Genomic DNA, 16,264 nt, shown 5'->3' on the forward strand with positions numbered 1-16,264 from the left:
ATATTCCTGTTCTTGTATATTTCACACTGTCACTGCAAAAATTTAGTCGATCTCAATGACATCTGGACTTCTTGTATGATTTTTTAGTGGAGGATAGTTGGTATTTTTGTCTTTTCTTTTCTTACTCTGTCTCAATGATTGTCCTGATCCCGAAAACGCCTCTTGTTTCCTTAATTCTTCTTTGGTCCCTTCATCAATTTCCTCTTGTGTCGGTAATACTACCGGGAAACCAAAAAATAACTGGTTTTCAGGCAACGTTAATGGAACAGGTACTGCATCTGGATCCAAATCGTCAATTCGGTAGTTCTTTGTAGTTTGGTCTTTATCCATGTCAATGGATTTTCCAGACAACTTTTGGCCACTTCCAGAAAACTTTGTGGTTTTCCCGCCCTCAGCAACTAATTTAGCATAGTTTATCGATTTAGCCATGGTAGCAGCACCTGCACTTTTGTTCACTTTTGAAGGGTCAATTGGTGTGCTCTGAGGTTCAACTGTCTTTGGCTTGTACTCCGGCTCGACATATCCCACTGGAGGTGCAAAGTCGGTTTCTAAATCTGTCTCCACCACACATACACCTTTAGATGGGCTTTCAGGTTTGACTTCCAAAACTTTTATCCCGTATATAGCATCGTTATAATTAACTTCAATAACATCATTCACAGTTAAAGTTGAAAATTTTCTCAAGACATTCTCTAAAACTGCTTTAGGATCACTTATATCCAAAAAATCGACACTCTGAGGTTCAATTTTAACAAACTTTCCCAAATTCAAATCACAATTGGTGATTTTGATCAAAGAGCCAGGGGAAAGCTCCAAAGTATTCATCATCCATTGTGGCAAATACGTTCTTCCTTCTTCAGCAGTAAATTCCAAAACACCAGAGTGTGTCAACTTCTCATTCTGTTCATTCTTTATTTCAAACAACATAGGGTACCTTATGTGTAGCATAGTCAACTTATTCAAAGCTGATGGCGGTAAAAAAATCTTGCCACCATAATTTGCATCGTCTTTTCGAATCAAATCGGGCATCATAGCAATTGGGTAACATCGAAAGTATTCTTCAAACTTATTACTTGGAAACCCTGATGATCCAAATGCAGACCCATATATTGAGGAACCAAAACTTGAAAACATTCTTTAGAGTGTATATGATGGTTGAGAAAGAAATTAGTTATGTTTAAAATAACAATTACATATTATTTCTTCTGTGTTTGACTATGGGCTGCCTTTTTTTTTTTTTTTCTTAGTCCTGAGACCTGTTGTTGTTGTTGTTGTTGTTGTTGTGCGCAAAAGGATATTATTTCTAAGTGATCCTTTTAGTTTAGGTTGTAAGATATCACCGCAACCATTCAAATCGGCTCCTCTATATCTAGTTCTAATGCAGTGATTATAAGAAAAGAAACCTGATACAGAGTAGACACTACTAGATAATTTAATTTAAAAAACAAAAAAAAATAAATTGCAACCTAATTTGTCAATAAAAATTTCTATACAATCAATCTATAAACGCTATTCATCTTGTTTGTTGAGTAATTCTAATCAACTCTTGGATCATCTCTTTCTTATTTGAATCAATTCCTCCAAATAACACTTCGTATTTGTTTTGTTGCTGTTGAAGTGATAAAAAGTTTTGCACAAAGTATTCAAATGCGTTAAGCACGTCAATTGGGGTTTCCTTCATTGCTTCCAATTCAGCTTCATCAACTTCAAAGTCGTCTTCAAAATCAGCAAATTCTTCCCCATCATCCTCACCGTTGTCCTCTGTGTTCTTTTGCTGTGTCTTTTGACTAGTTTCGCTGGATAAGATGGCATTTTTGGCTTTGATGGCATTCGGCAAAGTAGCAATGTTCGACAATAATAAATCAACAGTCTCCCCTATCAAGTCTTCTGGTATTGAACTAACAGCATTGTCATTCTTCAAGATAGACATGCTTGCTAAAATTTGCAATTTGCATCCGTACACGCTTTGAAAGTCGGAGCTGTATTTTATCCACAACTTGTAAAAGTCTACTAAAAATCCTTTTGACAAAATAAACTGAATGGTAACAGCAGGATCAACATATATACAAGCAAACAATATTTTCAAAATGGATAAATGATGTAGCATGTAACCGTCAAAGGCATCCTGGCTCTCTAATTTAGTGAAAATATCAAATATTTCTGGTAAAAACTGTGGTAAGAAGCTTGCAAATCTTTGATTGAGAGCCAAAATTGTCAATTCGATATCTTCGAAAGCCAGATGTGCAAAAACTGGGTCCGCATCTTCGTCCTTCAATATATTGAAACATATGTTCATTAATACTTGAACACGTTCGTCTGCTATGGTGATATCAGGTTGACCAAATCCTTTGTTGATAATACTCTCGAAAAATGGTTGGAATGAATCAAAATATTCGTACGCATAAGTCTCAAAAGACTCAATGGCAACCTTAAAAATATTCCAGATAACTGGTGAAACTTCTGATCTAACAAATAAAATCGATTCTAAGATTTCGATTACTTCTGTTAAAAACACGATCATAGCATTTTCAAATATAAAGTTAATCAAATCCTTCAAAACTGATTCCAATTGTAAGGCTACGTTGGGAGCATTTGACATCGATATAACCAAAGTTGTTAATGTGTTCAAAATACCAGCAGCTTGGATTTCTTTGTCTGTATGTCCAGAACCGTTTGTTTCCAAAATCTCACTTGCGATTTTGATGAATTGTTCAACTAATTTGGACCCCAATTCGACTGCGTACGGTTCCAAATTCTTGGCAAACTTTTCCACAAAGATGTCCATCACATTGGTTAATATGTCACTTTCATATTGCTTTGATTTTTCTAAAAGTACTCCCATTAACTGTGGTGCTTGATCAGCAACTAATTGGGAAACAGAATCTTCTTTAACCAATGTAGATAACGCATCCGCAGCAGTTAATTGTATTGGGAACTGGGCATCGTTGGAAAAGCATGTAACAACACTTTGAAAAATATCTTGCAAAATCTTCATATCAGTGTACTGATGGTCATGAAACATAGCAATTGTATCACATGCTCTAGCAGTCAACCATGGAGTCTTTGAAGCACAATCTTGCAGTAACTCCGGATATACAAACGTGAAAAGTAAATTGTCAACTTGCCCAGTGACTGGAGAAAACTTAGAATCTAATTTGTAAGAAATCGTCGACAAAATTCTTAAACCGCCTTCTACTTTCATTGCTGTATCGGAAGAGTCTAAATTGTTTCTTCTTTCAGTGAAAATCTCATTAATAAGTTGACAGATCATTCCTATTGTCAGTTTAAACTTTTTGTTCGACAAGCGATAAATAAAATTTATCGACGCAACATCTGAAGTACTCTGTTCACGGTTGATGTCAAAGAAACGTCTAATGTATTCATCGGTATCGTCTTCGTACAATTCCACAGTCTCAGGCGTTGCCACTAAAGTAGGCAAAATTACATGTCTAATAATTGCATCCAATTTATCGTTGATCAAAGACCAAGCTGGGGTCTCGATAATTTGCTCTAAAAACGATATCATATGGTATAAGGAAATCTCACTGAGCCAAACTGTTTTATTTGACCATGATTCTATGATTTTCCAATATGCGTTCAACAATTCCGGAACAAAGTTAGAAATGAACATTTGTGCAAATTGATTTGTTTCTTTGGACTTGGTCAAATACCCGCCTCCGTGTCTGCTTAAAAGTCTATTCATATTAGCAAAACACCATTTAACGGTTTTCACTCTTGGATTGGAATTTCTGGTTTCGATATGATCTTCATCTAAGACCTCCTTGGGCAACGGTTTGCTTATTATCAACACATGAATTTGGCACCACTTCCCCAAGTTGTTGGAGTCCTGGAAGTATGTTGGCAAAGATGAGTATGTAGTGAATTTGAAAATCTTGATAATCAAGTAGAGTATTTCATCGGCAACCTTGTTGTCGCTTTCAATCAACTTATTGGCCAAATTTTCCAATTGTGGAAACAACTTCTGAGCGATTTCCTCCAATATAGGATTGATAAAATTGTTCAGTTCGAAACCAGCCCATCTATAATTCTTGGTGTACTCAAAAAGGCAAATCAATCCTGTAAAGACATGATCAATGTTGCTTTCATCAGACAATAGCTTCTGGATAATATTGGTTAGCTCATCCCATTTATCAAAACTCAAAATAGTGTTTAATGCAGTAGATAGTTGCAATCTGATTTGTTGGATTTTATAAGTTGCAAATAAAGTTGACACCAACTTTTCTTTTATGGTGGATTTTTCAGTCTCTGAAAGGTAGAATGCAGTTTGTTGTTTATTTTCAGGAACAATCCAATAATTGACAACTCTGTTTTTGAAAAAGATAGCAGCAGCTATTTTCACTCCTGGTTGATTTTCTGTTGCATCGGCAATTAAATCTAATAAATATGCTGTAAAACCTGGTTGTTGCTCAAATGCATGTAATTGCTGTTCACTGTGCTTCCTGATTTGTTGATCAGAAGCTAATGTGCCTGTAAGAGCAGCTAGTAATGTTTGTTTGTCCATTTTCTATTGGAAACTTTTTTTTGTCCGTTTCCCACTTCTATCAATGATATTGAGGGTATAGTAGTTGTTATTAAGGTTCTTACAACTAGTCTCACCAATAATAGTTTGTATGGGAACAAGTTGTTTTTGTAGAAGAAAATTTGTATGTGAAGAAAAAAGAAAAAAAAAAATTTTATTTTGAAATTCTGTAATAATATATTGTGTGCGTGTGTGTACCACGATCATTTTTCCTTGTTTGTCTGAAGTTGATATATAGTCAATACACGACCAGTTAAATTCTTCTGTATAATTTTAGTGTTTTTACTTCCCTATTTTTTTTGGTTGGTTTTTTTTTTTTTTTTTTTTCTGCGAGACTCCTTCTCATCTACAAATCTCTAAATCATCTCGAGTTGATAGAGTTAAGCTATAACTTTTACCAAAATGTCACCTACAGAAATAAAAGGGTTTTATGTGTTACCTCTTAAGTTAACAGGCACGAAATCAATACATTATATATATTTTAAAAAACATGAACTGAAGAGCTCTTCCAATGATAACAGATCATTATTCATTTGCAATTTGCCCATATCCACAGATTTGTCTACTATCAAGAAATTTTTTCAGAAAATAGCTATAGGATCTACAATAGAACTGTTTATAAACTCACTTTTGACAGATTATCCCGAGGACATATGGATTAACTTAACCAAACTAACATCGGACTTGGATTTGGCTGATGTAGTTGACGAACAAGCAAGCAAGTTGCCCAAAAACTGTGGTATTGTGACATTTATAGATAAGGCCTCTTTCACACTAGCCTTCAACTCGTTGAAAAAATTGTCATCTAGCCTTACTGAGTGTGAGTGGCCGATACAACAATTCACATCAAATTACTATTTGAATAAGTATCAAAAGCAAATACTAGACCCAAAAAGCTTAACTGAAGAGGTCTCCCAAGCATTAACAGATTTTGACAAAGCAGAACAACAGTCAATTGAAGAATTGCAACTGCAAAGAAATTTGGTTGATGAAGATGGTTTCACTTTGGTGGTTGGTAGTCATAGAAAAACCAAGGCAGGTATTTTGGGCAAACAGAAATTAGCATCAACTGTCGGGGTTGTAAAAGCTCAATCAAAGATGAAAAGTAAAGAAAAGCAAGACTTTTATAGATTTCAATTGAGACAACGAAAGAAGGAAGAAATGAATGAGTTGTTGAACAAGTTCAAATTGGATCAAGAAAAGGTCAGAATGATGAAGGAAAAGAAAAGGTTCAGACCATATTAGCATATAATTATATAGAATTTTGTAAGATTATAGTAGTGACAAAAATTGAAATGCAAACATCTAGAAATATTAAAGAAAAACTGAATCAACAAAAAAAGGGTAGGATGGATGGTTATTTTTTTTTGTTTTTTTTTTTAATGTTACTTTTTTTTTTTTGGTTTCCTATTCTTTAAGTTTCGATATAGCTTGACACATAATGCCACCAACTTTGAACAATGAGCTAGTAAGGAAAATTCATAGAGATTATATTGAAAAGAATTTCCCAAGTAGCCATAATAATACTATCAACCCTCAAGATTTTGAAATTCTTTCAACAATTCGGTATGATCCTAATCTCTCTCCTATTTCCCCATTGAATTATGATGATATCACACCTCAAAATTTCTTCTTACTCCCAGAGCATACTAGTAGACTACAGTTCTCGATGAATTTTTTTCATTTGTTATATGGGACAACCCCAGATTTCGAAATAACAGAATCTTTTTTATATGAACAATTAGTTCAAGCAATGGAGAAGTTGAAGAAATCGGTATTGTGTTCGTACAAAGTTCGGGGTTTGTTCAAATTAGATGGATCAGTGACTTTTGAGATGTATGAAGTTCCTAGTAGGCATAATTTGTTAAGTGGAATCTTTCCTGATTTGGGAACATTTCCTGAAGAACTTGAATTTTTGAATCATCCTGATGACGAGAATGGAGATGATGTGAATTGGAATGTGTACATTAACAACAGTCCCACTTTGATCTCGCCGTTCACATCCTTCAAAACTACAAAAAGAGAAGTATACAACGAGGCAAGGAAATTATTACCTGGTACCAATCCAGGTCACGAAGAGGTTATCCTTTTTAATACTCAGAACAATGTCATGGAAGGAAGCATTACTAATATAGCCGTTAAGAGGGAATCAGACGGGAAATGGGTGACTCCACTATTAAGTTCGGGTTGTCTCTGTGGTGTTGCGAGGCATTTTTTGCTACGCAAGAATTTTATAGAGGAAGATAATGTGACATTAGAACAGTTGAAGCCGGGTACAAAAGTTTTGCTAATGAATGGTATTATGGGGGTGTTTGGGGGTACTATTGTTGGGTAATAGTAACTTGTTTCTTCAGCTATTTTTGTTTTTTTTAAAAAAAACTTTTTTTTGTATACTAGTGTATCTAATCTATCAACTCTTTTATTTCTTTGTCACTGTAGCCCATGATGTATAAAATATCCGATAAGCTCTTCGTGTTTAAGCAGGCTGGTGCTTGTTTTTGTACCTTAGGCTTAGCATTCCAAGCAATACCGAATCCAGCTACAGACATCATTTTCAAATCATTAGCTCCATCTCCAACTGCAACGGCATCCAATGGATCTATTTTGTGTTTTTTAGCTATTTCTAATAATAATTCTGCTTTTTTTTCTCCGTTCACTATAGGACCAACAGTGGTACCATTTAAACGATTAGAGTCATCGACTCCTAAGGTATTGGCAAAAGCGTAGTCCAAGCCTAACTTCTCCTTTAAAAACTCCGCCAACGGGATAAACCCTCCTGAACAAACTCCCATGACTATATCTAATTTTTTCAATGCTTTGCATAATTCAGGAACTCCCTTTGTTACTTGAATTTTCAATTTCAACTCATCCCAAATTGAAGATGCGTCAATCCCCTTCAATAGCAATACTCTTTCGGCTAATGATTGGTTAAAATCTAATTCTCCATTCATGGCTCGAGTGGTAATTTCAGCGACCTTATCTTCAATGTCGGCGTAACTTGCGATCAATTCGATTACTTCTTGATAAATCAATGTAGAGTCCATATCAAAAATAAACAATTTTTTGGTTTTTCTTGATGATTCTGGTTGAATAACCAAATCAAAAGACTTGGATATAGAAAATTCTTTCACAATTTCCTTGCTAGATTCAAAATCATTGATCAGAATGGTATAATCTATTGCACGTGGTGATAACTCTTTAGATGAAATGAGGGTAAATTTATTGTGGATAAACTCTCTGATAGAATTCAATGTCTCGGTTTCAAATTTACTATCGCCGTGTGATATTGCTGTTAATACATATGACATGGTTGTGGAAAGACAAAGGAATGAAGGATTTCGAATCTGTTTTGTTTTGTTTTTTCAGATTTTTCAATTATAAATTTTTAGATACCAGAGTCAAATTCTTATTGGATCTCTATTTGAAATGAAAAACTGAAAAGAAAAAAAACTATCAATTTGATCAAAATTTGGCATCTAATTCAACTAAAAAAAAAAAAAACTGATTGTAGTAGTTTAACAACAATACCAAAATTTCTTCCAACTCCTGCCGTCTCAAAAGGGTCACTAAAGATATTTAAAGTTAGACCAAAATCTATCAACGTTGGCAATTTACTACAGTCGGCTCTAGATTTAACAACTCTAACAATATATTATCTATAGAATTTATAATGCAACTTGCTCTAATCTAAGGTCATATTCGCTCAACCCAATTTTTGATCCCAACCTTCTGAAATTCTCCATGTAGTTTGCTCTTTTTCTGTCGGCGATCTCATTCATTTTGGGCCAATAGGTTTCATGAATGTATTCAAAATCTAATATACCGTTGAATTCTTTGTCCAATTGTTCTTTGGGAACATAATTTTCAAATGGTTGATCGTAAATGGTTTTCAGTCTCGTGTATGGGTCAATAAAAGGCCCCACGACTTTAAAGAAAGTATAGCCAATCCAAGGTATATTTGTAAACAAACCTCTACCTAATCGTTCTGGGTAATGGCTTTGTAAAATATGCAAACATTGTTTTGATGTAGATAATGACGGGAATTTAGACGACAAATTGAGTTCAGCCGGAGCTGCTTTAAAATCGATCAATAGGGCCAAACTATCTTGACCAGGCGGCATAAAGTGTATAACCCTTTCAAGCATGAAAACTAAATGCTGGACTTGTTTGAGACTAGGAGCAGTGTTTTGATAACCGTTACGTAAATAAAGACAAGGTCTGTTGTCATTATCATATCCCACAATCAACTGTTTCCCTGTTTCGTTTTCGTCGGAGACCAAATCTGCTGTAATAAATTTCTTGGGATCTGTATGGTTTGGTAAGTTCACCACTCCAAATGTCCTTCTCCAAATAATCGTGTCTTCAATTCTCTTGATAGCAGCATCCACTTTCCATTTTGTCGCTCTCAAATATCTGAGAAAACATTCTTTTGTCAACCAAGCCAACTCTTCTTCAATGAGTGGATGTGTAATAGCATTGTGTTGGTCATTCACTGGTACTTCCTTTAAAATATAATCTTCAAAATAATCTACTAACTTTTCATATTTTTCAATTTGCTCTTTATCGAGATCAAACTCAGGTGCTTTAATAGGGTTAACTGGTTGTTCAAAGGGAATATAGCATTTGATAAGTTCCGTTTTTGATGTAGAACTTGTACTTGTTGCTTTTGATGACACTGATGCTGTGTCATCCCGAGGAAGACTAGATGAGGAGCTGCCTCTATCATCTTCCGCTCTCTTTTTGAAAAAATTCATGAGGTATACTTCTTAGAAAAATAGGAAAGTAGTATATTATTAAAAAAAAAACTAAAAAGAAAACTGAAAATAAAAAAAAAGAAACAATGGACCGCAACAGAAAAAAGGGACGCGGAACAGAAGACAGAAAATACTTGCTTGTGGATAAAAAAAATACACGGAAAAAAGTTAGCAAGCACGAGAGACATTCATTACCAACAAAACCACCTAAAGACCTACGTTATTGCCATTATCATAAAGAATGAGTTTAAAAGTAATCAGTAAATCTCAAAGCACAGAAACTCCATTTTCCCAAGAGTTTATCATTAATTTTATCAAAGAGAATGTCAATGTACCTTCTAAACAATTGGTAACGAATATTGTCGAGTGCTTGAAGGAGAAGTCGTCCATGCATAAATTCTTTGTACAATCAACTGGTTTACAAAACAAAGATGACTTGAATGATTTGCAAATAGGATCCGACTTTGCTGCTCTTTGGGATACTAAAAAAGATGGATGCTTGACTATACAGTATGGAGAGAATAATGAGATATTGATTATTACTATTTACTGGATATCTATTTAAGCTAAAATATTACACAACACTTCCAACTTATCATTTAAGGTTTTTAATTTCGACCGAAGCAATTTTTCCTGTATTGTTTCAAGAATAAACTTGATATCATCATCAGTCTCAGGATCAAAATCATTATCAGTTGACAATAAATATATATCATCTGGGTTTTTATCTTGCACACTTAGATTTAATTCTTCATGCTTGCGTTCTAAGTCATCATTGTATTTCATCTCGTTGTTTTTAACTGTTGACTTAAACTTTTTTAAATATTCCAAGTCCAGCTTGTATGCCAATAATGACTGATTGTAATGGTTCTCTAGCTCTTGCAATTGTTTCAATTCTGCCAGTAAATATGTTTCCAAAACTGTTCTCTTTCTCGTCAAGGAGTCATAACTTAAGACATCTGCAACTTCATTTGCCCGTATCCTTAATTTAGAACTGTACATAGAACTAGGCGGTGGTAACTTTGTTTGTAATAAACGTGATTTGAAAGATTCCGGGTTAGCAGAATTAAACCAAACGTTTGTAATACTCCTGCTGACTTTGCTATGCAGCTCATCTAGTGTTTTCAATAAAGCAATGTTCATGATATCGTCCATCGATTGTGCATTCACAGAATCCAAAGGTTGCCAAAATTTCTCAATTACAGTAGTAGATATCTTTTGTTTGTTAACTATTGATTGAAGATTTAGAGGACTCAAAATTTCATTGTCAAAAGTGAGCTTTCTCTTTTTTGATGCTTTTGTAGTATTGTCATCTGCCATTTCTGGTGTAATAAAGAGGTTCTAAGTTTGTTTATTGTTTTGATTTCAAGAAACCTTGTTCTTTTTTTTTTTTTTTTTTTCCCTCTTTTCCATGTCTCTTCTTCACAAATTCAAACAACAACAACTCACATCAAAAGCCAAAGAGCAGAATAATTCTACAGCAAACCAAGCAAGACAGGTTAGGGGGTCGATTCTGTAGATACACCACAGATACGAAAATACCTGGAAAGAATTCTAGTATATTTATACTATGGTTTCTTAGAGCCTTGCCTACTGGGGTGGTGATCAGTACCATACCTGACATCATGTACCAATCAATTTCTTTCAATACTCGATGACTAACAACAGATCTGACCTAGACAATAAACTACAGTCGACAGATTTAGCATCTATGATCAAACAACCTGCAACCCTTCCATGTATATTTTGTTTGACACAAGTATTCCACACCAAGCTTTTATATGCAGTCACCATCCAATTACTGATTACGCAATTTCACACATACAATTGTAATCGCTGTGATTTTTTTACCTCACAGCATAATCCGAAATATATTTTTTTCAAACCCCACTCCCCATCTTTGATCCAGAGCGATGCTGTGATGCACTTTTTTCTTTCTTTATAAATAACAGACTTTGCACCCAAATTGTGTTGTTTTGTTTTTTTATTAGGTACCACAACCGTTCTTGTGTATGACTAATTTGCTTACCTCCAACACAACAGCCGGAGAGATCCACTTATTGATTGGATACTCTGCTGTTTCCAATACCAGAATCACCTCGATCATTGAGTCTGGCGCAAACCCAATTCTCATCACCGATTCACAGCCACAGAGCTTCCCACCCAATATGACACAATATGTAACCAACAACAGACTAGAGGTAGTGGTTGATGAAGATTTCTCAACCAAAATTCTTCACTACTTGTCTACTCTAGGTCGACCAGAGGTGGATCACATTGTCGATCGAGTATTTGTGTCGTTACTGAACTCACGCCTTCCCTTGAAACAGGAGATATATCAGAGATGTTGCAAGTTGCGTATACCGGTAAACACAACCGACTCGCCAGATTTATGCACATTCACAATGTTGTCAACCTACACTTCGGGTGATTTCCAATTGGGGGTGACCACCAACGGGAAAGGATGCAAGTTGGCCCTGAGAATAAAGCGAGAACTAGTGAACTCGTTGCCCCGCGACATTGACGTGATATGCAAGCAGGTGGGACAACTAAGACGACAGATACAATTGGAAGATAAATCTGAGTCAGAACATGGAGAGCACGAAGACGATGCTATCAACAACCACAAGTTCAACACATTCGTACCAGAGTTCAACAAGACGCAAGAAGATCTAAAGCTACAGAGAGCGAGATGGCTCTCACAAATAGTCGAGTATTACCCATTGAAGCAATTAGGGTCTATTTCAATCAAGGATCTCAGCAGCGCCTATAAGTTGCACAAGCAAGCCAACGAGCTTGAAGAAGGTTCGAAGACCGGCCAGATGACTTTGGTCGGCAGTGGACCCGGGTCTGTGTCGTTACTCACTTTGGGAGCATTGCAGGCTATACAGACAGCCGATTTGGTGCTAGCAGATAAACTAGTTCCGCAACAGGTTTTGGATGTGATCCCCACTACACACCACACAAGATTGTTCATTGCCAGAAAGTTTCCTGGCAATGCCGAAAAGGCCCAGGAAGAGTTGTTGGCATTGGGATTAGAGGCATTGAAAAGAGGCGAAAAGGTGGTTCGTTTGAAACAAGGAGACCCGTATATATTTGGGCGTGGAGGAGAAGAGTTTAATTTTTTCTCGCAACATGGGTTCACGCCGGTGGTTGTGCCGGGGATTACCTCTGCATTGGCGGCACCAGTGTTGTCGAACATCCCAATGACACACAGAGACGTTGCTGACCAAGTTTTGATTTGCACTGGTACAGGCAGACGGGGAGCCGTGCCCAACTTGCCTGATTTTGTGCCGAGCAGGACTACGGTATTCTTGATGGCCCTACACAGAGTGGTTGAGTTGATCCCGTTGTTGGTCAACAACAAGAGGTGGGACGAAAACTTGCCTGTGGCAATTGTCGAGCGAGCATCATGTCCCGATCAAAGAGTCATTCGCACCACGTTGAGCAAAGTTGGAGCGGCCGTCGAGGCTTGTGGATCGAGACCGCCAGGGTTGCTCGTAACAGGATATTCCTGCAACGTGATTTGGAAAAGGAAGATTAGTGAGAGCTTGCCTTGGGTTGTAGAGGAAGGTTGCAGTTCACGAGATGACAGTGATTTGAAGAGAATCGTCGAGCTTGTCAATGGGAACTGCAAGGAGAGCAGTGTTGTCGGTCTTAACTTGCAAAAGGAAATAGCAGCATAAGTGTGTAGTATGCAGTGTATTACAGTATAGATACTATTATTAGCTTTAATTTATTTATTCATTTATTGATTTATTTATGTATTGAGCGCTACCAGAATAGTGATGTGGATGCGGTATCGGCGCGGTTTCTTCCCGAATTTGAGTTTTCCTGATTATTATTATCTCTCTTGCAAATCGAAGAGCCACAATTAGTCAGAGTAAAATTTAGCACACAACAAAAAATATCAGATATCGAAATGCAACTTTTCGACATCACATAATCTGTTTGTGGTTACAATTATTTTCTAAAAAAAGAGATCGGTTTGTTCTTTTTTTGTTCTTTCTTACATCTTTATGTTAAAACGGATAGCTCCAATACGACAATTGTACAGAACATCCAGAGCCATGGCCACCAAATCAACAGACCCAACGAGTTTGCATAATCCGTATTTTCATCAAAAGCCGGGACAAAAAGATATTTGGTCGTTGATCAATGAAACTGCAGCCCAAGCACAACAAGAATCAGGAGAGCCGATTGTCAATTTGGGACAAGGGTTTTTCTCCTATAATCCTCCTGAGTTTGCCATCAACGCTGTTGGCGAAGCATTGACCAAACCCCAATTCAACCAATATGCACATGCTCGCGGAAACCCAAACTTGTTGAAACAAGTGGCAGAACATTACTCGCGGTCATATGGACGTGCCGTTGGGATCGACGAAGTTCAAATCACCACGGGTGCAAATGAGGGAATGTTTGCCATTTTCTTTGGTTTCTTGACCCCGGGCGATGAAGTAATTGTGTTTGAACCATTTTTTGACCAGTACATCCCTAATGTCGAAATGACGGGTGCGAAGATCAAGTATGTGGAAATTAAGTATCCCAAGAAATTCGACAACGAGGTTGTCGCGGGCCAGGATTGGGAGATTGACTGGGAAGGATTGAATAATGCAATTACTGACAAGACAAAGATCATTGTGATAAATACCCCACACAACCCAATTGGCAAGGTTTTCACCGAGGAGGAATTGTACAAGATTGGAAAACTTGCAGTGGACCACAATCTAATCCTTGTCAGTGATGAGGTTTACGAGAACTTGTATTATACAAACAAGTTTCCTCGTCCGGCTGCATTACCACAGTTACCTGAGTTGGCTGAACGAACATTGACAGTGGGTTCTGCTGGGAAATCATTTGCCGCCACTGGTTGGAGAGTAGGGTATATTCAGGGCCCTGCCAATTTGATAAAATTTGTAACTGCAGCTCACACCAGAATTTGTTTCTCGACCCCAGCACCATTGCAACAGGCAGTGTCGCAGGGATTTGAGCAGGCAGAGAAAACCAACTATTTTGAGATCACTCGAAAGGAGTATGAGCACAAGTACAAAATATTCACCAAGGTATTTGACGATTTGGGATTACCCTACACTGTTGCTGAAGGGGGGTATTTTGTGTTGGTGAACTTGCTGAAGGTGAAGATACCTGCAGATTATGAGTTTCCTGAGACCATCAGTGATCGAGGCACTTTAGATTTCAAGTTGGCGTATTGGTTGATCAAAGAAATTGGAGTTGTTGGAATCCCGCCCACAGAGTTTTTGACCGAATCAAACAGAAAGGGGAACGGCTTGGAAAATTGTGTCAGATTTGCTGTTTGCAAAGATGATGCTGTTTTAGAAGATGCAGTGGAGAGATTGAAAAAATTAAAAGACTTTTTATAAACCCCAATTGTTTTTGAGGGGGATAGTCCGATATACATCTGAATAAATGTTAGATTGTAGTAGGCTTTTTTTTCTTATTCTTTGGCCGAATAGTCGTAGAATGCGTTTTATGTAGAGCTCCTGGCATGAAGCCAAATAAATTGCCAAAAATTCTGGTGTATATTACAAACACCATCTATACTTTTTAACCAAGGCTTTATAATAACTTGCTGTTATTTTTTTCAAGTCGAGAACAATTGTTCATATTTAACATTTAGATAGTTAGGCTTTCACTTTTTTTTTTTGAAAACCTTGAAACAAAATTTCATTTCTCCAAAATCATCAAAACCTTCCTCTATTTCGTGCTCGATTTCAAGATACAAATTGGCCTTCATTAAATCCCATAGCACTTGACGTTCATTTTCAAATTTAGGTCGTAAGGGTATTTGTACTAAAACTTTGGCTTTAGGGTCAGAATCGTCGAAAAATAAATTTATCATGTCTACTACCAAATAAGGATGCTTGGAAGAATAAACAGGATCACTAACTAGTATTGTTTGAAATTTGGTATCCGGAAATGACTTGAGAAATGACTGAGGGTTTGTCCAATCTAATTCCAGTACTGTTGCATTGATTAACTTGTTTAAATCAACATTCAGTTGTAAATTAGGCACGATTTCTGGTAAATCAGTTAAGACTGTGTGATACCCTAATAATGAACTAACCATCCCCACTAGTCCAGTACCAGATCCTAGTTCTAATACGCTTTTATACAAGTATTTCTTATAATCATGGGTTAATAATCGTTGACTCAAAATCAATGCCGATCCCCAAGTTTTCAATCCTAGGTTGTCATTGGTTAGCGAAGGCTCACGTAATTTTAAATGACCAGTTTTGGTCTTCATCCATTGATCAAGATTTGGCAAGACAATTCTTCTGATAATTTCCGGTTGTGCAGTACGGCCGCAATTCTCACTTAAACGCAAACACGCAAGTTTTTGAAGGGTATCAATATGTTTTTGATTTGTTATCCATGATAAGGGGTTCGATATTAAATTTGTCATGTACGCATTATATTCAGCGGCGAAGCTCAATTTCAATGATGATGATAAACTAGGAAGATGAGCTAATTTCTCAATAGTATCGAATCGAGGACAGTAAAGTTGTAGCCAAGTCATTGCCTTGATATCTAATTCAGTAATATCCTTTTCCTGGAAAATGGTCTCCTGATTTACTGCTATATTGTTGGAATGTTCTAGAGATCCACCAAAATTCAAAGTTTCTTCTGGGGAAAGTAATTTTAAAATCGAGATTAGCACTTCATATGGTGGTTTCAATTGCAATAATGGCAAATCTAATATGTGAATTGGTTCGAGATGAGAATCGTCTTCTGCAGTTTCAGAAAGATTTCTGCTCTCCTTAGACTCATAAATATCTTGGCATTTTGGTATTACCACTTCTTCATTTTGAGAAGGTGAAGGCGTATAAAGAGATAAAGGATCAAAATCCATGAGTGGTTCAGCCTGATGAGCTTTGGTTTTGAAATTTCTTTTATTTTTTTTTTTTTTTTTCAAGTTTATTATTATTGTAGTTTGGTTCTTTGCGTAGAT

The 16,264-nt window shown here is 36.5% G+C and overlaps 10 protein-coding genes across 10 annotated transcripts; 4 read left to right on the plus strand and 6 right to left on the minus strand. All coding sequences in view use genetic code 12, as the record gives it.

The window, feature by feature from the left end:
• Positions 1 to 42: 42 nt before the first annotated feature.
• On the minus strand, positions 43 to 1,134 carry CD36_17640 (ubiquitin fusion degradation protein, putative; the record flags this gene model as incomplete). Its single annotated transcript, XM_002418196.1, has 1 exon — positions 43 to 1,134. One exon carries the CDS (start codon positions 1,132 to 1,134, stop codon positions 43 to 45), a length of 1,092 nt encoding a protein of 363 aa, XP_002418241.1.
• A 379-nt stretch (positions 1,135 to 1,513) lies between these two features.
• On the minus strand, positions 1,514 to 4,522 carry CD36_17650 (karyopherin, putative; the record flags this gene model as incomplete). The annotated part of the gene is made up of 1 exon (XM_002418197.1): positions 1,514 to 4,522. The coding sequence occupies one exon, from the start codon at positions 4,520 to 4,522 to the stop codon at positions 1,514 to 1,516; it is 3,009 nt and encodes a 1,002-aa protein (XP_002418242.1).
• Positions 4,523 to 4,942: 420 nt separating this feature from the next.
• Positions 4,943 to 5,785, plus strand: CD36_17660 (ribosomal rna-processing protein, putative; the record flags this gene model as incomplete). Its single annotated transcript, XM_002418198.1, has 1 exon — positions 4,943 to 5,785. The coding sequence occupies one exon, from the start codon at positions 4,943 to 4,945 to the stop codon at positions 5,783 to 5,785; it is 843 nt and encodes a 280-aa protein (XP_002418243.1).
• A 196-nt stretch (positions 5,786 to 5,981) lies between these two features.
• On the plus strand, positions 5,982 to 6,875 carry CD36_17670 (4-amino-4-deoxychorismate lyase, putative; the record flags this gene model as incomplete). Its single annotated transcript, XM_002418199.1, has 1 exon — positions 5,982 to 6,875. The coding sequence occupies one exon, from the start codon at positions 5,982 to 5,984 to the stop codon at positions 6,873 to 6,875; it is 894 nt and encodes a 297-aa protein (XP_002418244.1).
• Positions 6,876 to 6,942: 67 nt separating this feature from the next.
• On the minus strand, positions 6,943 to 7,848 carry CD36_17680 (o-phosphoserine phosphohydrolase, putative; the record flags this gene model as incomplete). Its single annotated transcript, XM_002418200.1, has 1 exon — positions 6,943 to 7,848. The coding sequence occupies one exon, from the start codon at positions 7,846 to 7,848 to the stop codon at positions 6,943 to 6,945; it is 906 nt and encodes a 301-aa protein (XP_002418245.1).
• Positions 7,849 to 8,205: 357 nt separating this feature from the next.
• CD36_17690 (phosphatidylinositol transfer protein, putative) lies at positions 8,206 to 9,294 on the minus strand (the record flags this gene model as incomplete). Its single annotated transcript, XM_002418201.1, has 1 exon — positions 8,206 to 9,294. One exon carries the CDS (start codon positions 9,292 to 9,294, stop codon positions 8,206 to 8,208), a length of 1,089 nt encoding a protein of 362 aa, XP_002418246.1.
• Positions 9,295 to 9,855: 561 nt separating this feature from the next.
• CD36_17700 (conserved hypothetical protein) lies at positions 9,856 to 10,614 on the minus strand (the record flags this gene model as incomplete). The annotated part of the gene is made up of 1 exon (XM_002418202.1): positions 9,856 to 10,614. One exon carries the CDS (start codon positions 10,612 to 10,614, stop codon positions 9,856 to 9,858), a length of 759 nt encoding a protein of 252 aa, XP_002418247.1.
• A 692-nt stretch (positions 10,615 to 11,306) lies between these two features.
• On the plus strand, positions 11,307 to 12,980 carry CD36_17710 (SUMT, putative; the record flags this gene model as incomplete). The annotated part of the gene is made up of 1 exon (XM_002418203.1): positions 11,307 to 12,980. One exon carries the CDS (start codon positions 11,307 to 11,309, stop codon positions 12,978 to 12,980), a length of 1,674 nt encoding a protein of 557 aa, XP_002418248.1.
• A 333-nt stretch (positions 12,981 to 13,313) lies between these two features.
• CD36_17720 (aminotransferase bna3, putative) lies at positions 13,314 to 14,675 on the plus strand (the record flags this gene model as incomplete). Its single annotated transcript, XM_002418204.1, has 1 exon — positions 13,314 to 14,675. One exon carries the CDS (start codon positions 13,314 to 13,316, stop codon positions 14,673 to 14,675), a length of 1,362 nt encoding a protein of 453 aa, XP_002418249.1.
• Positions 14,676 to 14,944: 269 nt separating this feature from the next.
• CD36_17730 (S-adenosylmethionine-dependent methyltransferase, putative) lies at positions 14,945 to 16,165 on the minus strand (the record flags this gene model as incomplete). Its single annotated transcript, XM_002418205.1, has 1 exon — positions 14,945 to 16,165. One exon carries the CDS (start codon positions 16,163 to 16,165, stop codon positions 14,945 to 14,947), a length of 1,221 nt encoding a protein of 406 aa, XP_002418250.1.
• Positions 16,166 to 16,264: the final 99 nt, after the last annotated feature.

Source organism: Candida dubliniensis, chromosome 2 (assembly GCF_000026945.1).
Source record: "Candida dubliniensis CD36 chromosome 2, complete sequence".
Taxonomy (NCBI): domain Eukaryota; kingdom Fungi; phylum Ascomycota; class Pichiomycetes; order Serinales; family Debaryomycetaceae; genus Candida; species Candida dubliniensis.